Below are 22,579 nucleotides of genomic sequence, written 5' to 3' on the forward strand. Positions count from 1 at the left end.
TTTGGTTCTGTATCAGACATAAGTGGATCGCATTTCAACCAGATATTCGTAAAAAAAAAAAACAGTATTAGCAGTATTGTTTTGTTGTTTCTGAGGTAAGCGCATGCTCACAACTCGCGCCACTTATCTGCATGGTAAAAAAATACATTTGACGAATTTTGTAGGCCAAACATATACTGTATAACACATATTATTGAAGTCCTTACCTCGCCTTTAAGCAAAATAATTAAAAAATATATATACATTTTGTATCATATTTGTAAAGTCATGGAATTTTACCTGTCTTTTTTTTTTTTTTTACTGAGCACAAACTTATCATTGTATTTGAAACATTTCAAAGATTTATTTTGGTTTGGTTCTTTTTTTGTCCAGATAGGAACCTTTATACAACCTTTTTATTTCACCTTATGGAAGGCAAAAACAGTTTTTGTCCTTTTTTAGGCACGGATGGACTTTACAATCCTACAGTAGAGATGTGGGATGTAGATAAATGTCCCAAATTGATGTAGAGGTACAGCTGGTGTTATAGGGATATTATACTGTAAATGTTGTTAAATTGAATCTGATTGGTCAGAAGATGGTGATTCATTTTCTATAATAGTGGCTCTGACAGCTCTCTGGTTTACTTCACATGTTTATATTAAAGTGCTTGTTGTAATCTCATTGTTTCTATACATATTTATGAACAGTACTGAGTGTAATTGTCCAAACCATGACTTAGTTTAAATCGTTATACTGTAATTAGCTCAACAGTTACAATGAAAGGACTGAAGTTCATTAAACACTACACTTGCATGTCATACTGTATATATGTTGATGCGGTGTATGCTGCTGCATCACAACTCCACTGTTTCTGAGCCTGAGTACAAATTTGAGTACAAAAAAAGTTATTTTTTCTCCATGTTGTTTTGCTGTGAGTTCTGGGCTCCTTGTAGAGGAGTTGTTGTTTGGAATGGGCCTTAAATGAGAGAGAGAGAGAGAGAGAGAGAGAGAGAGAGAGAGAGAGAGAGAGAGAGAGAGAGAGAGAGAGAGAGAGAGAGAGATAAAAACTTGTGTTTGTGTGTGTGCATGCATGTGTGTGTGTGTGTGTGTGTGTGTGTGTGTGTGCATGCATGTGTGTGTGCATGCGTGTGTGTGCATGCATGTGTGTTTGTGTGTGTGTCTCTGTCTGTCAAAGCCTCTGTGTCCCATTAACAGCAGCTCTGTATCTCCACCTAGCACCTGGTGTTCCTGTTGTATCCACTACCACCCTGACATTAATAAAGCACTAGAAGATCAATGAATGAATGAATGAATAAATGAATGGTCGGATGAATGAATGAAAAACGTGGCCATTTAGAAAACAAGCACCATGTAACAATATGTTCCGCAGTAGCATTTTCAGGAAAATGCTCCAAAACTTCAAAAACATTGAAAACTACTGTATACTCTTCATACTATGTTTTTGACACCCAGTTCTTCACCAGATCTCACAGAGGTCAACACTATATCAATTACGTTACATAACGTTAAAAATAGTCCAGTTTTTTGCTTCTTTATGGCAGATATATAAACTTATACACATACTTTAGCTTGGTTATGTTTCACATAATCTGGACATACTGAATGCTTTCTTTTGTCCAGTTGTGACTGACAACTTGTTTGTGTTCATCTTTACACTTGCATTTATTTCTCATTCTCTTTTCTCCTAGTTTTCATTTCTACTTTTCTTGAGCCCGTTTCACCATGAGATCCAGATGTTCCAAAGTGTTGGCCCTTTTTTTGGCAGCTGGCTCTGCATAGGGACGCAGTTGTATCTTAGTAACAAAGGAAAACAGCAGAATGAGTTGGTGCATCTGTTTGTAACCATTTTGTCACTTTTTCTGACCACACCAGTTTTTTTCTAAACTTTGACTTGTGAGCACTTTATGTCTTTGCTGGTTATTTTAGATGGAGAAACAGAAAGGAATATTAAACTCTGTAGATTCTTATGGACCCGAAATGCTTGAGAAAAAAAAAAACACCTTTTAAGTGTGTATATTTGTGTAATAATTTTTTATTGATGAACAGCACAAACCCGTTGATTGAGATCATACGTTATCCTTCTGTCTACCATTAAGACCAGCTGATAGAACATGTAATTTATCTTATAAAAAATAAAGTAAATAAAAATGTCCTCTCTGACCCAGCCTGAGAAGTCATTCATGCCTGGGAAATCATGACATGACTCAGTCGAATAGGTAAAGCACTCTTCTTGGGATAAATTCGATGCTATGAAGACATTTCACATTAGATGTCACTTGGACAGATGCCAAGAGACACATCAGGACTAAATGTCATGTCATGTCACGTGTGTGTCTTATACTGTATGTTGAATGTATCACATTTTATCTTCACATCTGGATCAGAGATCGGTCCATTCATCAGACTGGTTTCTGTAATTTCTAAAAGGAAAAAAAAAAACATGAACCACAATAATGAGATCATGAGCTCATGGCAATTATCTTTTTTTTTTTTTTTCTTTTCATTAAGTGACTTTTTGCTCAGACACTTCAGCCACACAAACATTCACCATGGTACAGCCAGAAGGCTGAGCTTTGGGTTTAAGCATATGGTTGCATTATAGCACATGCTCTTTGAATCATTTTAAAAGGTTTTTTTTTTAAAAGAAAAACATTTTTTTTTGCTGTGGGAGACATGCTTGGTGCAAAAATAAATGGCCCAATAGGTTTGGAGCCATTTTTTTGTTTTTAATAAGAAAACTGATTACTTTCATCAATGCAATTCAGTGGGGATTTAGAAATTTCCAGAGGACTTGAATTCGATAAAATTTTAGTTGTATAGCACATTAGACTTACAATAGACTTTGTCTTAAAGCAGCTTGACAGAAATATAAAACGTCAGAATTTAAAATGCCTGAATTTCAAATTAAATTTATATTTAACCCAAAAGGGAAAAAAATACCAGTTGTTTCATATCAAAGCTAGAAAAGATGTCTAATTAATGACTCTGTAAAAATGAGACTAGAATATACAATAAGACTAATTTAGTCCCTGTCTTATTTATTATTATTATTACATACTCATGATTTGATACAATGTCTTTGAATATACTGTGATATTTTTTTATGTGACACTACTACATATGCTACTCTAACACTGTGTCTGGTCCTTTATGCAGGTCTGGAAGTGTGCAGCATCACTGGACTGAGATCTATAATTTTGTTGCACATCTGGCTTATAAGTTCATTAGGTAAGATGATTTAAACTCACAAAGATGCTTAAGAATAAGTGGGAATTCTTATTGGAGTAAAATCGACATAGAGGGAAAACAACAGGAAAGTATTGGAGGCAAAGGAGCAAGGATTGGCTGGGTGGTCTGGAAGGGAGGGGGTATATACTGTAAGCTCTCACCTTGTCAATCACAGTGATACTAGCCCATCATGAGTATCCGTGGAAGGGGACAGACTAGAGTTTCCGCAGAGAGTGTTTCACTGCCCTGTGTTGTGATACAGCAGTTTGAAAAGATGCAGATGGTTGCGTTCAGGTGTCTTGGTTGGTAACAGTAACATGATAGAGAAGAGCTGGATGGTGGGTGGGAACTGGCAGATGAAATATTGTTGTATATAATATAATACTGATATATAAATAAAACGAATACAATATTTTAATGCCCAACCTTCCTTAAATGCCAGGGTTCTTGTTGATTTTGTTGTTGTTGTGGTTGATTGTTTTGTTACTCTAATGTTGAATGTTATGTAACTCTCACATGCTACCAATAAAAAACGCAAATAAGTAAATTGTGTTACAATTTATGTGAAACACCGTTTCACATATGAATCATGTAGTTACATTAGGCAAGTAATTCATTTGCTTATTTCCCTCAGCCCACAGCTTCGAATGTCCTTCATCGTATTTTCCACAGAGGGCCGGATTCTCATGCGGCTAACGGAGGACAGGTGAGTGAACGCGCTACTGTGAGATTTTCTAGGGTTAACTTGCTAATCTTGCTAGTTCCTACAGGACATCACACTGGATAATGAAGTAGTGAACTTTTAAATGTCCCAGAGATGCTGTAATGGGTGAAACATAAGTAACACCAAGACTTATCAAGGCACTCTGTTTTATATTAGATGACATTGGCAACCATATTGATTATAATAACAAGAAGAAGAAGAAGAAGAAGAAGAAGAAGAAGAAGAAGAAGAGGGGGGGGGGCACGGTGGCTTAGTGGTTAGCACGTTCGCCTCACACCTCCAGGGTTTTTGGGTTCGAATTCCCACCTCCGCCTTGTGTGTGGAGTTTGCATGTTCTCCCCTTGCCTCGGGGGTTTCCTCCGGGTACTCCGGTTTCCTCCCCCGGTCCAAAGACATGCATGGTAGGTTGATTGGCATCTCTGGAAAATTGTCCGTAATGTGTGAGTGTGTGAGTGAATGAGAGTGTGTGTGTGTGTGCCCTGCGATGGGTTGGCACTCCGTCCAGGGTGTATCTTGCCTCAATGCAGGATGACGCCTGAGATAGGCACAGGCTCCCCGTGACCCGAGAAGTTCGGATAAGCGGTAGAAAATGGATGAAGAAGAAGAAGAAGAAGAAGAAGAAGAAGAAGAAGAAGAAGAGAAGGAAGAAGAGAAGGGGGAGGAGGAGGAGGAGGAGGAAATCTTCTCTGTGACAAAATCTATTGTTAAATGCATTATTTTTAAACTGAATTGAATTTAGTATTGAAATGAAATGTAACTTAACTCATGTTTCCAAACTAAATATGTCATTGTTGGAGCTTAGACTCCATAAATACTGATAGCAAAGTATCAGGTTGAAAATAAGCATTAAACACATAAGAAATTTTACATGATTACCGCTGGCCAAGAAAATGCTGCATGTATAATTTTATAAATAGATAATGATTCATGTTCAAGATACAATAGAACAACTGCTCTAAAAATAGTCTTGCCAAGTTTTTAGCATATATTTCCCTGTATGGCAAAGATAGTCTTTTTTTAAAAACGATGGATATGCTCATAATCATAAAGATTTTTTTATTTGTCCTGGAAAAGTAAGAGATATTTACTGGCTTCCTCGCTTCCAGTTTCATACATGCCTGATTTCCTGACCATCTGCCTCTCTAAATTTTAACGCCAACACCAGCGAACAGCAGTAGCAGCAGCAGACTTTCTTAGCTGCAGACACCATTATTCACTTGCTTAAAAGCTAAGAATAAAAAACACATTAATTTGACAGACAGCAGTTGATCCGCTAAAGGTTATTTAATGAGATCCATGAGAGATTTCTTTCTCCAAATCCGGCTTAACTTCCGAGATGACTTCTGAGCTTATCTGAGCCAAGCTAACGTGGCTAATGGAGCTCACATTTTTGAGATTATCAAACCATAGATAAGCCGAATGTATTGTGACATTGTGACTCTTCTCAGAAAGGAGACAAGAGATGATGATTATTTATGATTACTGTACAAACTGAACACAGATATCACGAGGTCTCCTAATTCTTTGGAAACAAAAAGAATAAAATAAAACAGGGTTCCTTCCATGGCTAGTTCATCCTCACGGGGAAGCGATAGTTTAGTGGTTAATTCATTGGCCTGCTGAATGGAAGGTTAGGAGTCCAAATCCTGGGACCACCAAGCTGCCACTGCTGGGCCTTTGCAAAAGGCTCTTAACCCTCAACTGCTTTGTTGAATAAATGTGAGAAATGCAAGACACTGTGGATAAGGCTACCAAAGTCCAACCCTTTCCTTCCTCCACAATTTAAAACTCCTTGCCTCTTCCACCCTCTTATTAAGTCCCTAATTATTCCCACCCCAACAATTCCCCCAATCAACAACGATTCATTTTTATCAGCACCACAATATATATAAAAATATGAAGAAAGCCTTTCGAGTGTGTTTTCAAAATGACGATATGATGTCACAGGAGGATCGAAGACTTTCAGAGACTCTATCTGATTACTGATTGACTCGATTAGACCCGCGTCTGTTTCACTGTGACACGTAGCCGTTAGGCGGCTTTTCAACGAACTGAAATTTCTGAAGAAATCCGAAATAGCCATCAAGGTACCGCAGATGGGTTTTGGACATTTTTATAACAGAAACGTCAAGCATACTATTGGGTAGATTTAGTAAATAGTAAACTTTAAGCATCATACACAAAGTTTCCAGATGAACAAGCGTTTTTTTTTTTTAATGTCATATTGTATTATAGTGCATTGATTCTATTTGTAATTTACTCTGGACAGAATTTTATTCCCATCACATTTACTGTGGCTTATTTTTCTGGCAGAGACAAAATTCGCACAGGTTTGGAGGAGCTCCAGAGAGTTCTACCTGGAGGAGATACTTTCATGCACGAGGGTATTCAAAGAGTGAGTCAATGTTGACAACCATGATAGTCAATCGATGTTGTATCTCTAGCACTTTTAAACATTTTAGCACATTAGTTGACAACATATATGAATTTTAGGCATCTTTTTTTTTTTTTTTTTTTTTGTAATTCTTCCCATAAATCATTTACTTCTCACTACTACATCTTTGACATGATTACTTCATGGCAACTTTAATCTTACATTACCTCCATCTTCTAGGCGAGTGAACAGATTTACTATGGGAACACAGAGGGTACGTTTAAAAATCCCCATTCTAGCATCTGCATGTGAACTACTTACTAATGTCATGAAACTGATCTCGGTGCTGTCGTTATTAAACAGGATACCGGACAGCGAGTGTCATCATCGCACTCACAGATGGAGAATTGCATGAGGATCTTTTTTACTATGCTGAAAGAGAGGTAGGCAAAAAAGGAATAAAAATAAAAACACCAGTTCTTGTTGGCATAGAAATCCTTCTTTAACGGACTTTTTTTTTTCTACCTGCCTGGAGCACAGACTCATCTTTCCAACAAACACACATAAGGAAAGAAAATAATGAAAACGAAAAGAATAAATCAGTTCTGATCTAAACACCAATACACCTGTCATTCGTCTCCAGCTCAACACTTTGAAGCCTTTGTTTTAAAAGGAGATAAAAAAAAAGAGAGTCTCGTCGATTTACGTTCCATCCGTCTGCCAAGTTTGCGGTGGAATAAAAGAGCTACTTATTGCACATCTGCACAGGCAGAAATTTATCTCAATGGTACCAGTTTAGTGTGCAACTCAAAACAGTTATATTCAAGACTCATATCAAAAGAATTCACATCACAAGGAACTTAATTTTTAAGAAATTGCTAATATAGCGTATCCTTGTTTATGTCTTATAAATGTGGAGGTCCAGCTATCATGGGAAAACTACTGTAGCAGATATAATATAATATAATATAATATAATATAATATAATATAATATAATATAATATAATATAATATAATGAAAATTTATGATTAACGATGTTCTGAATACTTTTCAGCATCTCAAAGGACTAAACATGGACTAAAGTCTAAAAAGGAACAAATGATTAGTTCCAATTTAATATTAACTAACTAATTAACTATTAGTTAGTTCATTAACTAACACTGCGTACCATAATTATGCTACTTAACTAATTGAACAAGGTAAAAATTTATAATGTATAACAAATACTGCAACTCTATAATGTGAAAGAGTAAAATTTAATTTGTATTTAATTAAACAACATACATTGTATACACAATGGGAATCGTTAAAAGCGCTTTAGAAAGAAATTGAATTGAACTGAATCATATTCACGTCCTGCAGCTGATCTTCAGTTCACAAGATCATCACTTTAGAAACTAATACCACAAGATCATTTACGAGTTAAAAATTTTTTAGAACCAATAATTTAATTTATATTGTTTTGTCAGGTCTTGAGCAGAGGCCTTGCCCCGGCTACTAAACTACTCACAAATATTGTGAAGTCTTGCCAACTGTTAAATGTGTGTAAGTCCTTTTGTGTGATTTGACCTGTTCCTAGTTCTTTCCCATCGTTTACATGATTTTCACAAGATATTGATCCGACCCTTGCTCCTTGGATTATGTATTGGTCAGTTGACCAAAAATACAAGAAACTCCTCAAAGCCTTGTGTGTTACATGTACATTATATATGTTTTTGTTTTCCCTGATCTTACTTTCTACTTATTTTTGTGTTGCATGTCAGGCCAATCGTTCCCGCAGCCTGGGTGCTTCGGTCTATTGTGTAGGGGTGAAGGACTTCAATGAAACACAGGTGTGTATTGCTTTTCCATGTTTTAAGTAGATACGATTCGGAAATTGAACTCCTGAAAACACAAGCCATGTGGAAGTACTGCTTGTTTTGAGTGTTGCTGTACGACATGACTGTATTTGTCATTTTATTACAGCTCGCCAAGATTGCAGACAGCAAAGATCATGTTTTCCCAGTGAATGGTGGGTTTGAGGCTTTGCAGAGTGTGATCGATTCGGTAAGGGTTTCTGTGCTGCATTACTCGCCATGTACAATTGTATGAGCTAAGACCTACGCTTCTGATTAGCTGAACTGGGAAGTTTCTACCAAACGTTTCCAAATCAATTCTGAAGGCACTGGCCGCGGACATGTGAACGTTTTTGTGCATTTAATTGCACTTATTGCAACCTGTTACATCCAACGTTATAATAATCAAAGTCTGACAAGGAATAATTATACAAAAAATCACAGAAAATGATAACTTAAAAAGGATATTTTTTAGGTTTCTGACGCATTAATAGAGTTTATTAATGGTTTATAAGGAAACAATACTGACTTGCCACATACTGTCACATGCATGAACTCAGAAGCTAGGATGTAAAGGTTACAATATATGAGAAAAATTAAATGAAGGGGTTTTAGAAATGGGTGTAAATATATATCCAGGCTGCTAAAAAGAAGCTCATTGTCTGCAATTCATCTTGATGAAATTAAAATTCCACTCTCTACTTCTGTCTGTGTATTCACTAGATCCTTAAAAGATCTTGCATCGAGATTCTTGCAGCAGAACCTTCCAGTATCTGTGCCGGAGGTGAGTGTCTCTCTGTCCAACCTCCATTCATCCAGCTATGCTTTGAAAACCAGACACGTCATATTAAGACATGCATCATGACTCTGACGTTATTCGGTTCTGTTTTCAGTAAGTGGTTTAATCCAGTGCTTACTGGCACATCAAACATGAATCGCTAGCAATGCAACATGTCTCACTGAAAGACATTTGTAACTTCGCAGAAATCCACTGAAATCACAAAACCACATTTTCAGTAGTCTAAAATGAAAAGCTAAAGAAGAAGATGCATGTCTGTAGTTGAATTGTAAACACCAACATAGAAAAAGGAAAGATACATATTACATAAGTATATACTTATACTTATTATTTACTGTCTTGAAACATTCATTCATTCATTCATTCATTCATCTTCTACCGCTTATCCAAACTTCTCGGGTCACGGGGAGCCTGTGCCTCAGGTGTCATCGGGCATCAAGCCAGGATACACCCTGGACGGTGTGCCAACCCATCGCAGGGCACACACACACACACACACTCTCATTCACTCACACACTCACACACTACAGACAATTTTCCAGAGATGCCAATCAACCTACCATACATGTCTTTGGACCGAGGGAGGAAACCAGAGTACCTGGAGGAAACCCCCGAGGCACGGGGAGAACATGCAAACCCCACACACACACAAGGCGGAGGCGGGAATCGAACCCCCAACCCTGGAGGTGTGAGGCGAACGTGCTAACCACTAAGCCACCGTGTCCCCCCAGTCAGTGTATTAAATAGTTAATTTTTTTCAACAAACCACAAGGAATGTACATTCAATTCTTGAACAGTGTGATGGTTCTATTTCTCCTGTTAATTAATGAGTACAAAAACCCAGCTGACACATGGCTGAGGTCATGACGTGACAAAGACGGTGTGAAATTTAGGTCACTCAAAATGAAACACCAAAATCTGAACTGTCACAGTCACTGTTCTGGCAGTAATAGCACAGATAGAAGTTCCTGTATGATTCGTCACAGTGTTTATGGCTGTTGCAGATGATGAGCGCTGGTGAAGAATGTGCTTAGTTTATGGGTTGAACTCTTGAAAGCGAGCTTGCAGGATGAAAGAAGCCCCGAAGACCATTTTGTTTCAAGTTAGCAGAATAATGCTGACTACAAAGAACACGAGGGTCGGTGAAAAACCGAACCGAGGATCAATCAGAGACAGCTGGATGGAGTGAGCTGAAAGCGAAGTGATTTTTATAGATGGATTATTGGATTCCGGATGTCAGTGCTATAATGCAGGGGTTTTTTTTGTAGCGTTTTGGGCCAAGATAAGAAACTAAATCAAAAACAAAATCCCCAAATGGAACTGAATAGTCAGCATTATGGAGAGCCGCTGCTATCACTCCTTTTTGATAATGCTTTGTAAATTGCGCCCTTTTCAAGGATTTGTGTTGTTTGGCTTTGGTTATGTTGAATGTTACGTCGTCTTCAGCTGAACTACAAACTTCGCCTACCGCAAAGTGCCTCTCAAAAGTGTTTGGTGAAAAAGACTGTTTTTCAAAACCACTATGGTCAGGATGGTAAAGTTTCAGGGGTTCATACTTATGTTTCTGACCTTGAAGAATGCTGGAAATTTGGAGTGAAACCCAACACACATGCTTAAGTGCTAAAGTCCCAGGCCATTACTGGCAGCAGGTCAGGCAGAGCACAAAATAAATTATATATATATATATATATATATATATATATATATATATATATATATATATATATATATATATATATATATAATACATACATTTCACATCATTGTACATTTTAAATTCTGCTAAAATACCAATTAACACTTTTGAGTGACCATCTTTTTATTTTGTAAGCTGTTGCACATTTCTGTTGCAGTGGGCAAGCAAGAGACATATTGTGGTCAAAACAGGAAACAGTAATAGAAGTTTATTGGGGCAGAAATCATAGCGGACAGGATCGTTAATGACAGGGTTGCCAAGGTCCTGGTTTTCACCCCATATTAGGCTAACCTGTAAACTCTGGATCGTTAGCATCCTTCTTTAATTAACTGCCTTCATTCTTTACAAAACAAGAACAGAAATATCAGCTTTTACTAACAGCTTGCTTTATTTTTATTCTCATGTAAAATACAATTTCTAAAAAAAAAACAATTAATCTCCTTCTTCTACAGAGTCATTCCAGGTTGTCGTGAGGGGAAATGGCTTCCTTCATGCCAGGAATGTGGATAAAGTCTTGTGCAGCTTCAGAATTAATGACACCCTCACAAGGAGTAAGTTGGCTCATTCTGTGTATTCCTACTGTAAAATTATAAATTTGTGTGCTAATAATTCTAATAATAATGATAGTATTTATAATAAATGACAACATGATAGATAAATAAATCAATAGTGTTTATTACAAAATTACACCAAAAACTTACAGTAAAATAGCTTCTTTTAATGACTCTAAATATGTCTCATACAATTATGCACCTATTTAACACTGTGGTTTTTTTGTTTTTTTTTACATTATAATCCTGAATTAATTGGAGTGTTATAAGGTTTAAAATGGGTGAAGAGTAGTTTCGAAAATGTTTAAACATGTGATCTTGCTATAATATAAGGGAATGTATTCCACATGTATAGTTCCTCACCATTCTCTAAGGTTAAATGTCCTTGGTACAAATTATATATAATTAATTAAAACACATTTTAGTATAAATTACAAATGCTCTTTGTTGAAAACATTGTTTTATCCAAGTTATAGGCTTGGTTTTGGTTAAAATCTGAGGAAATACGTTTCACTTTAAGAATTCCTCATGAAATTACATTAAAACCTAAAAATAAACCATTACATAAAAATCACATAATTTAAATTGTATGACTAATTTAAAAATAATTTGGTACCATTTTATTCATAGCTAGCACTTTTTTATGTTGTAATGTTTTTTTTTTTATTTTAGTTTTATTTTATATATTTTTGCTGATGGTTCCACCTATTTAACATTGACATATAAAATCACCAAAACAAACACACCCCTAACCCAAACGGGTCCCACCCCTGTATCGATAGCTCCGCCCACACATACATACGTAACCCAGGCGACTAACAGAAAGAAATGTGTCTTTATCATAGCTGAAGGGAAGAACGATACGATTGTAGATAAACAAACAAGCAAAAATGACACACAAGCATAATCATGTAAAGGACAAAGACATATATTAGTTCTGTGTAACAAAGCAAAACCAACGTTACTCACCTATCGAGAAGGAAAAAAGCGCCTCGGCGTCTTAAGTAAAGTCGGCCACATATTCACAGGTCGGAGTTTCCCGAGTCGATAACTCCTGAGCTAAACGCTGTTACTACACAAAACGCGGTTGTAGCTGCCTCTCTACATAACTACGATAGAAAAGAGGTGTTATTTGTGTAGTAACAGCGTTTAGCTCAGGAGTTATTGACTCGGGAAACTCCAACCTGTGAATATGTGGCCGACTTCCTGCTCCTTCAGTTCCCTCCAGCGCGGGAAAGCTGATCCTATATTAACACGTCCTACTTCTTGCCTTATCGTAAGTCTTTCTTCTCTTCCTTTCTTTGTTTTTATCCTCCATGTCAATGTTAAAACCGCTTTCTGCTAATGTCACACATGCGCACTGAACACTCTCTCTGCCGCATATCGACAAGCCCCGCCCCTTTCTGCTCATTGGCTACACGTTTGTTTTGTTTTTTGTTTAATTTTCGGCCCGACTCAGTTTTCTGAAGCATTTCTCAAAAATTGGAGACCCTGCCCTTAAGTGAAACGCCTTATGCACTACACAGTAGCTTGTGATACGCTTATGTTTTGAATTAAATTTATACAGTAAATTTAGCACTCTAAATGCATTTTGCTTTCCAGGTGTACTATATCTAACCATGGTTTAATGTTTCAAAAGATCCCACAAGCTTATCTGTATTAGATTCAAAGGTGAAGTTTGTATTTCACACATGCAATAATGTCCATTAAGAGTAATTTAATGTGTAAGCAGTGTTGTGGCTTTTCATGAATTCATTCTCCACTTCTTTAATGGAAGGAGATAACTCTCTCTCCACATACATGATATGAAACCAAGCCAGGGATGCTGCTAATTTTAAAACAACACAGTTTTGTCATCGAAAATGTTCACAAAAACTCTATTGATCAATGCCATCATAAAAATTCTAATCATTGCTCAAAAAGCTGAAGTTTTTCAGTAAACAAACTGTGGTGAAATTTTGCATAGTCAGGCATTTTTAATCATTTATCTACCAAGCTTGTGCACATGTTTTTACTCAACGATATAATAAGACTTCCCCTCCTGCGCTGTGAGTAAACAATTCAATAAAGCAGAGCAACTTGGAACAGGATTTTGTGCTAAACCATTCTGGCATTGCATCAAAGTTAACCAATGACATGATTGAATCCTCTTGAAACCAGACTTGAATAAATATTCTGCATAAATATATGTTTTTAGAACTTGATACACAGACCCCACCCCCCACCCCCACCAACACAGTCTTTCTGAGGTTAAAATTCACTTATAAACAAGTTTCATCTTTAAGAATTTTATATGAAATGACATTAAAAATAAAACATCATATAAAATCACATCATTTTATAATTACGAACGATTTAAAAATGATGTGATACATTTTCATTCATGGCTAGTGATTTTTATGTTGTAGTCTTATTTTATTATTTTTTTCTATTATTATTATTTTTGCTAATGCTCCCATAAGAAATTCTGGCATTGAATCAAAGTTACCCAATGACATGATGAAATCCTTGAAACCAGACCACATTATGCATAAAAATGTCTTTATGGGACTTGATACACAGACCCCCCACAAATACAATATTTCCCTTTACCCAGTTCATATATGTGACTGAGGTTCTGACCTAAAGAATCGAATATCTTACAAAGTTTGTCTTGGCCCTCGCGATCCTCCGTATCTCTGAAAGCGAGACAGTTCCTCCTCTTTCTCTCTGGAGTGTTTTATCCGGTCTGATCGTTCAGAAGAGACGAGCAATGTGTCATTTCCTCAGAGGTGTGGTATGTCAAACTACAGCCAGAATAAACAGTCATGTCCTGGGCTACAAAAGCAGGGGACTCATTTTCCATTATGGTTCCTCAAGCTGATACTGTAGGTACACAACAACTGCTGCAGTTATTTTGGTTCATACAGTACAACTAGATAATCAGTAGCATCATGCCCAAAGGTTCCATATGAGCAATTTATATTGTTGTCATATTTAATTTAAGTTCTGAACACTTATTGTTCTGCTACATGTATTTTCCAGTGGTAAAGCCATTGGTAGTAGAAGACACGTACCTACTGTGTCCTGCGCCGGTACTTAGAGAAGAGGGAACGTAAGTCATTTTCCACAAAATCCAAGAAAGTAAGATTTATTATGATTTGATTAACACCAGAAAAAATGACTCTCCAGAGAAATTTGTCTGTGTGTGTTATTGTAGGGCGGCTTCCCTTTATGTGAGCATGAACGAAGGCCTCAGTTTCATCTCCAGCTCTGTGACGATCACCACAGTGAGCTGTGTAAGTCATTTTACTAACATCTTTTTTCAGTGTCTGTGGGTATCTTTCAACAAATTTTTTTTTTTATGGACTTCAAAACTTTTTGTTTCAAAAAACCACCAGATAGAAATCAACAATAACAAATAAATGGGTCCCTGACATTTAAAACGTTTGTAAATCAGCACATATTCATATATTTTTGTTGAAGCCAAAAAATAAAGAACTCCAAATGTTTCCAGTAAGCTCATGAACTCTGCTAAGTCACTGATTTTATAACCAGCTCATTTAACAATTAAATGCTTCTGCAATTATTTTCAGAATAATGTTGCTTCTAAGCTAATCATCTTTTAGATAGACTTCTATTTTTTGCTCAAATCAAAATCGGCTATAGCTTTTTAAACTCTCTGCTCCTGAACTACTAACTTTCACTAAGATTGATGTCCATCTTTTGTCTTTACAGTCTGATGGTACAATCCTGGCTGTAGCTCTGCTGATTCTGATGCTCTTGTTGGTGCTGGCTCTTCTCTGGTGGTTCTGGCCTCTTTGCTGCACTGTGGTACGGTGTCTTGACTGTCGTACTTGCTTTTCTAAATTGAGTTGTTTACTCCAGACATTGTTTTCTGACCAGAGACTGTGATTCATTGAAACCTGCAAGAATATCCTCTGTCTATGAGGACCATTGGGTCATTGGCTGCCTCAAAAAACTTTACCACCCAAAGCCAAAACAGGGAAATAAATTCAACCCAAAATTCCTCATTGCACATCTTTACCTTTCCATTTAATGTGGGAGAAATGATGAAACCAGAAATTTGAAATAAGGCTCATACTAAACAAACAAAAGGATAATAAGACTTCACAAAGAATATAGGACTCAGTGAGGTATAAACGGAGAAACGGATCAAAAGCTATTGTAACAAGCAAATGATGGAAATTTTGGACCAATACAAAAACAAACATGAGCAAGTGCTGCCAGTCACCAAGGGAACCGTGACACAACGATAGGGATTCCATGACACTTCAATTAAATTTTCATAACTGTATTGTTATTTTTATAATGTGTGTTTTAGGTAAGCAATAACCTAATTTGGTAAACTTTAATGATTGCCCTCTGATTGTTTCCCACTATACAAACCTATGCATGTCCCAGTGCAGGAGTGTTTCTCAACCAGTTGTCTTGGGAATGTATGGGAAACCCCCAGGAGGAGCTGGCAGAAGGAAAATGAAAGAATGAGTGCTTGAATCAATGAATTAATAGGATGATTAGTTACAATCCTGCAGTTGCAGTGTTTACAATGCAGAAGCTAAAGACACTAATGAGGTGGATGATTGCAGCGCCAAAGTACAAAGTACCCCAAGTACCCCAAGCCCTGGTAAACATATAAACATTCAGATCAGGATGGCTTCAATCAATAACCTGGACAATCTTTTAATTTATTGTACCACACAGTACCCCATGTGTCCCCCAATCAATGTCGAGACCCTTACCAAGACTTCGGTAAGATCTGTAAAAGATCTTTGTAGTAAATGCTCTAAATACACTAAACAACAAGTTTATGTACATCATGCTAGATGTTTAATACATAACTCAGTGGTTAAGCCAATGGCCTACTGCTCTGAAAGGTGTGTGTTTAAATCCCAACACTACCAAGCTGGGCCCTTTAGCAAGGTTCTTAACCTACAAATGCTCAGTTGTATAAGTGAGATAAATGTAGGTTATACTGGATGAGGCTGTCTGCCAAGTGTTGTAAATGTTGTGAAGTAAATGTTTTGCCATGGCACAAGGCCCGAACTCTACTAACCTGAATTTCCCTGAGTCTCAGCATGTGAAATGAAATTTAATTTTATGCCCTATTACCATTAAATGGTCTGGTAAGATGACACCGAATCTCAATTCTTATTTAGTAGACCCATAAAATGACAGCCTTTTGTGACTATTTCTGGTGTTTTGTGGATTCCTTTTCACCTTTGAATGGTCATTAAGATCAACGTCAAAGATAATGTGGATCTGCTTTTGCTATTTTAGGAGTAAGGAAGATATAGTTTGTAAAATTTTCTGACTTTGCTCATGTACTCCTAAATAAGATAAATAATTTTGCAATGAGATTTGTTTATATTCCAAAGAAATGTGGTTTTCAGAGCATGTCTAGAGAACATATACTGTAGATGTTGTACTTGAAATCACATTCTGAAAACTTTAATCCATTCAAAATCACGGATGAGGTCACAAAAGTTTGGAATGCATGTTTGGAAAGATAAGCTGTGCTGAGAAAGTGCTCAGTCCCATGGTAGAACAACTTGGCCATTAGCTGCGTGTTTTTTAGAGCAAAGTTCACGTAAGGCCATAGAAACAAGAAGCCACATGTTGAATTCCCAAAGCTGCTTCCAAACCAGCAAAACACATTCCTTGTAAGACACTGATCAGTTTCTCTCTCTCCATATTTACATGAGCTCATCTCCACTTACTTAAAGTAATCTTTGTATTTTTATGGCAGTGTTTTTCTGCCACTAGAATCCTTTCCATTTCGTTTGAAGTGAACGTGATTGCCTAGCACTGTTACGGAAAGTTGTGTTTTGGTTTTTTGGAAGGATTGGAAGGAAAATATTTCTTAGTCCGTTTTCACGTTCGTGGATATTTATTTCATTGGCAAGCCCCAGTTGGCTCAGATGCCCTGCAGAACTTTACCATTAGCTGACTGTGTAACTCCAGAGACATCACAATGTGGATAAGAAGGGCTTTGAAGTTGCAAAAACGCACACGCTGGCGCTTAAAATAGGCTTTCTTTTAAGATTGAAGTCTCTGCATGTCCACAATAAGTCCAGCATTTGTAAAATAAACATTTCAATTAGTCAAAATAGCTTGGCTTCAAAGCCCAGTGTAAAAGAAAAAACAACAACAACACAGACCAAACGCGTTTATATCACCATAACATGTTATTGAAAATACGTCTGGTTCTCCGAAGTGTTGCTCAAGTGGGATTCTCTGAAAGCCTCCAAAACAAAAGCAGACTAAATTGACCCACACAGGTATCATGTGATTTGATCACAACAGAGTGTGTGTGGAAGAGTTTAATCAAATCCTCTCTCCTCTCTCCTCACTTCTCTCTCCTCTCCTCCCTTCTTTATTCTCCCTCCCCTTCCTTCACCAGGTCCACCGATCTGGCCTACAGATTTTTTTTGGGTTACTCTAAGTTGCTTGTAAATATCCTGAAAAAAAAACATGAGGAAAGGAATTCTTTAGCCATGTGTTTTGTGCTTGGTCCGGTTTTCTGGCACATACTGAACCCATTACTTTTGACATGTTGGTGCAAATGATATAAAATGTGTTTTTCCTTCAGGGGAACATGTGGCCTGACACGGCAGTGCAAGACAATTCACGTGAGCTTGTTTATCTATTTCACCTCTCATTCCTTGCACTTATTTCCTGTCTTCTACCAATTCTCTGTTTCTGTAGATCATCCATGAACCACCACCACCCCCAAAAGATGACAGTTCGGTAAGTCCCTTATAATCAGTCTCTGTTTTTCTGTTTATTTGCTATGTTTTTTTATTTTTTTTTAGATAATCTATTCTGAACCCTTGATTTTGATTGGTCTGAAGGTGTGTATAACAATAAATAGACCCTAAGCCTGATAATAAAGAATTAATAAACCAAATGTGTTGGTATTTAACAAATAATATATCATAATTGTTGATAAGGAAAGTCTTTCTGATTTCTCTGTAACGTAAGTTATGAAATTATTTATTTGTTGTTTTTTGTTCTGCCCTTTTCTCAAACACCTTGCATGTATTAGCAGTCAGATAATGCCTTCCAAATACAAACAGGAACAAGGAATCGTTTTAAGGTTTACTGGTGTCCAGGGATTAATGAACAAAATAAATAAAAATAAAATAACAAATACAAAATACAGATTTTTAAGTGTGCAGCCAACAAACATTCACATAAACACAACAAAGGCTCTTTACATTGAGTAATCAGCATTCATAATCAGAAATAGATTAATTCTCAAAATTCAAGGATTAAATGAACACCTGGCATTATTTACACACCAAAAGTACCTTCAAAACAACTTGAATCCAGGAGCAATAGCAGCCATGATGACCTGCTCATCCCTGCTGCTACGACACCAGGCTCTGGTTGTTTTTTAGTCTGATTAGATTCACAATAGTGAGGGAAATAAATAGTACTACTGTATCACCAGAGTCTCTTGGACAAACATTAAAAGTGAAAGGATCGTAAGATGATCATAAGAACATTGTTTAGTATCCAGCTTGGCCTGTGTAAGCATAAACATTCGAAGAATACAAATATATTTCGTACAATATCCACTTACCCGTAGCCCCAAATATTAAGCTTAGTCTGGCGATCGGGGTTTAGTGCAGTGCTGGTTCATGCCTGGTTTTAATCACATTTCTGCACGAATAATAAAGCATGACATTTAGATAACTACTGATTTGTCCTGGAACTCCACACGTTAAAAAATCTTGGAAAAGTTTTTGCTAATTCATCCTCTACTAAGGCAGTCACATTACAATGATGTTCTGCAGTGTGTTTTGTTCAAACAGGTAGATGATTAGAAATATATTTGATATATTTTTGGACCAGGAACACGTTTAGGCAGAGCTAGTACTGTAATGCTTAAGTATTGAATAAGATTTTATATCCACTAAAGATGCATGAAACCTCTTGCTTAAGCCATAAGTTAAAAATATTCATTGTTATTCACAGCAGTTTATAATAATCAGTCTTAAGATCAGCCAATATTGGAATCAAAGGGTGAATTTGAGTGAATGTTCCTCTCGGATTTACTGACGTACAGTATTTTGTGTTTGATGTTGACAAATTGTCATAAAACTCAATCCAGCATTTCTCGAGCTGCCTAACAACTTTGCATAGTAACATGTTTCAGCTGTCACTCAGAGCCATGATGAATAAATGTAAGCTCTTCCAGTAATCATTTTTCCTCACAGTTCAATAACAAACAAGTTATTTGATTCTCCTGTGAAAGGTTTTAATTAAGAAAGCCCAGCATGTGGTTTGGAGGTTCGTTGAACAAAGACTCAGATGAAACAAATCAAAGATTTTCATCAAGATTTTTATGAGATTCCTTGGACGGAGATGAACACAAGATGAAGTTGTTACAGAGGATTGTCGCAGCTACATGTTTATTTTGGTTCTTTCTGTTATGCTGATGTTTATACAGTATGAATATAATTTCAGACTTAGAAGTTATTTTTAATGCTAAGGTAATTAGTAATAGATTACCCCGAAATTCTTTCTTCGTATATCCCAGCAATAGAAGATCAGACATGATGCAGCAGCACTGGGGTAGGAAGGGTTAAGGGCCTCTCTCAGGGGCCCAAAGGGGCAGCTTGGTGGTGTTGGGGCTTGACTACCAACCTACCAATCAACAACCCAGAGCATTAACCACTTGAGCCACCAATAACACGAACCAAGAATACTAGATCCTTGTTGGAATGAATTGATTCATTTTCTGTAACAAAGACACTTCAGCCTACAAGAGACTTGTTTCACATGTTTATTTTAAGACATACATATCTTAATATTATTATTTTTTATTAAAAAAAAAACAACTTACACAAAGACTTATACGGTGGATCCTACACATAAACATGTTTAAAAAACTTTTTTAATTGTTGAAGTTTCATGTATAACCTTTAAGGCAGGAACCTCTAGAGTCCAGTGTTTTTGAGGCTTTCAGATACAGGGAAGTTTATGCATTCAGGTTTCTCACTAACGTGACATGCTGCATTTATTTTATGTGAGGGAATGACTGTTAACAGCTGTTCTGACATAAGTGATAACAAGAACTAACTGCTACATTAAATGTAACTAGAAGAATAAAAAGTGTCAGTAATTACCAGGGTATAAGAGGAATGAAACACTTTAAGGATGTACTGTTATTGGAAATGCGGCAACGTCAGGGTGGTAACGCTAACTCCGCTTCTCTCAGAGCTTAGTCCTCTACAAAAACTAGCAAAATAAATGTTCTAGTAAAAAGCACTGATATTTTGGAAGGTTGCATTAACATACAATCTAACTTTATTAGTCCTGTTCTGTGATGGATCGGTTCAGTCTTTGTTACAGATCTGTAATACGAGGACTTTTTTAAAATGCTGCAAGATAGAAGATTGTTCGAAGTCTGGGGATAGATCGTCATGATAGGTGAGGGAATGCAAAAAATGGCAAAGCTTCGTGAAACAATGGAAAAAAATCGCTCATTAAAAAGATTTAATGTTGGTAGTTGATAGATGCTGGTGATAATGATCCAAAAGCCATTCATCCGAATGAATTACGATAAGATGTGAAGATTGGTGGGCAGGTGAAGGCCATCAAGGGAGTAAAGGGTTAAATCGTGAAAAGGTTGAAATTTCATATGAGGCACAAATAGAGGAATGAAGGCTCTGGAAAAAATGAAGTCATGACTTGGGCGAGTCACGTCAAGTTGCATTTACTGCATCAGGGAGGGAGAGCAGCAGCCCATGTGGCTCGGCCTCCGAATAAGGGGCTAACAAATGAAAATGTCAAAGAGAAAGAGTCACACCTCATTTCTGGCAACATGCTGGGGCCATTTGGATAAAGAGCACAAAAAACAAGAACCCAGCCCTATAAAATTCCATGCTGCCATAAAAGTGACTCCATTGTCTTCAAATTGTTTTGCACAAGCAATAAGTTTTGGATTGTTGACTACTTATTTTTGAAGGATGAAGAGGATGACGGAGCACCAAAGAAGAAATGGCCAACAGTGGATGCTTCCTACTATGGAGGGCGTGGAGTTGGGGGTATTAAAAGGATGGAGGTGAGGACACATGTTAATCATATCGGGGTGTACATACTTTTGTGTCTTTTGGAAACAAAACTGATCAAAAACAAGACCAGATCCTGCAGTTATAAAATTCCAGAATTAGTTATAACTATTACAGAAATAAAACTTCTATTTATAATGTTGTACAGTAAGCAAACATTACTTCAAACAGACTGTCTAAAATATCCAGCTGTTTTCACCCAGATGTTTGATCAAACTACAGCCCAAGAAAAACTTACGTACGAAACCCACACATCATTTAACGTAATGCTAAACGGCCAGACTGCGGAACGCTGTTACATCATAAAGTGGACTTTCTTTAGTAAGCAAATATTTTTTTCGTCCAGCCATCAATCACTTTTGATCCTGATGAGTAAGTAAGTGGGTTTCCACAGAAATACCAGAGGTCAGAAGAAAATAAGTAGGATGCTTGTTTTTCAGGTACGCTGGGGTGAAAAGGGATCAACTGAAGAAGGCGCTAAACTGGAAAAGGCTAAGAATGCCAGGGTAAAGATGCCAGAACAAGACTTTGAAGCTCCTCAGACCCGGGTTCTGAACAATGGCATGTACACACTTCCAGGCCCTCGCAAGTGGTATTCTCCGATTAAGGTGAGCATCATGTACTGTAGCATTGCTTTCTCACAACTCTAGGGTTTGATCTGAGATTGGCCTGTGTGGTGTTTTCCATGATGTAAGTGTCCTCCAGGTTCTTCGGGTTCCTCCACCTTCACAAAAGAGGCTTGGAGGTGAATTTGGTGACACATCCTTACCTAGTACGATTGGAATTCACTCAAATCTGTATAGTTGGTTTAGGATCCTGCTTGCGGTTGTTCTGCATTTCCTTCAGCAGTTGGCTTTTGTTCACTGTTTGAACTGGTGGCCCCTGTTTGACAAATATGTGATCAAATCATACACAACATTGCTGACAGGATGACATAAATATTTGGATGTAGACAGCTGATCTTGTGAAAGTAGTTGCAACAATTTAGGTTTCTTCTGAATTTTCTGTTTTTTCTTAGAAAAAAAACAAAAACAAAATCATATAAACTTCTCGTAAGTAATCACATGATTCATGAGTGAATTTACACAATCTGTTTAGATACTTCACATGTGTTTTTATTTGTTTTTATATTCATCATTTATATTATATATTTGTTTTTTCACATGATGTGCCATTTATTTTTCCAAATCTGATTTTTTTCAAATATGTTTAATCCTCTTTACCAGTCCTCTGGCGAAAATGATTTATGGTACATTATTAATCAGTATAAACAAATTATTTTCTG

The 22,579-nt window shown here is 36.9% G+C and overlaps 1 protein-coding gene across 3 annotated transcripts in view; it reads left to right on the forward strand.

Moving 5' to 3' along the window:
• Window positions 1–22,579, forward strand: part of LOC113645869 (anthrax toxin receptor 1-like) — a 37,259-nt gene that overhangs the window by 3,499 nt on the left and 11,181 nt on the right. For all 3 annotated transcript variants that reach the window (XR_007137767.1, XM_027151802.2, XM_027151801.2), the window contains 15 exons: window positions 3,160–3,231; window positions 3,866–3,937; window positions 6,269–6,350; window positions 6,570–6,603; window positions 6,693–6,772; window positions 8,095–8,163; window positions 8,297–8,377; window positions 8,890–8,950; window positions 11,114–11,212; window positions 14,237–14,306; window positions 14,412–14,490; window positions 14,930–15,025; window positions 17,921–17,962; window positions 21,192–21,287; window positions 21,735–21,902. Coding sequence is in view for 2 of the 3 variants with exons in the window: in XM_027151802.2 (XP_027007603.2) it covers window positions 3,160–3,231; window positions 3,866–3,937; window positions 6,269–6,350; window positions 6,570–6,603; window positions 6,693–6,772; window positions 8,095–8,163; window positions 8,297–8,377; window positions 8,890–8,950; window positions 11,114–11,212; window positions 14,237–14,306; window positions 14,412–14,490; window positions 14,930–15,025; window positions 17,921–17,962; window positions 21,192–21,287; window positions 21,735–21,902 (1,201 nt within the window). In the remaining variant the exon portion in view is untranslated. The remainder of the gene's footprint in view (window positions 1–3,159; window positions 3,232–3,865; window positions 3,938–6,268; window positions 6,351–6,569; window positions 6,604–6,692; window positions 6,773–8,094; window positions 8,164–8,296; window positions 8,378–8,889; window positions 8,951–11,113; window positions 11,213–14,236; window positions 14,307–14,411; window positions 14,491–14,929; window positions 15,026–17,920; window positions 17,963–21,191; window positions 21,288–21,734; window positions 21,903–22,579) is intronic.

This window comes from Tachysurus fulvidraco, chromosome 14 (genome assembly GCF_022655615.1).
Source record: "Tachysurus fulvidraco isolate hzauxx_2018 chromosome 14, HZAU_PFXX_2.0, whole genome shotgun sequence".
Classification (NCBI taxonomy): Eukaryota; Metazoa; Chordata; class Actinopteri; order Siluriformes; family Bagridae; genus Tachysurus; species Tachysurus fulvidraco.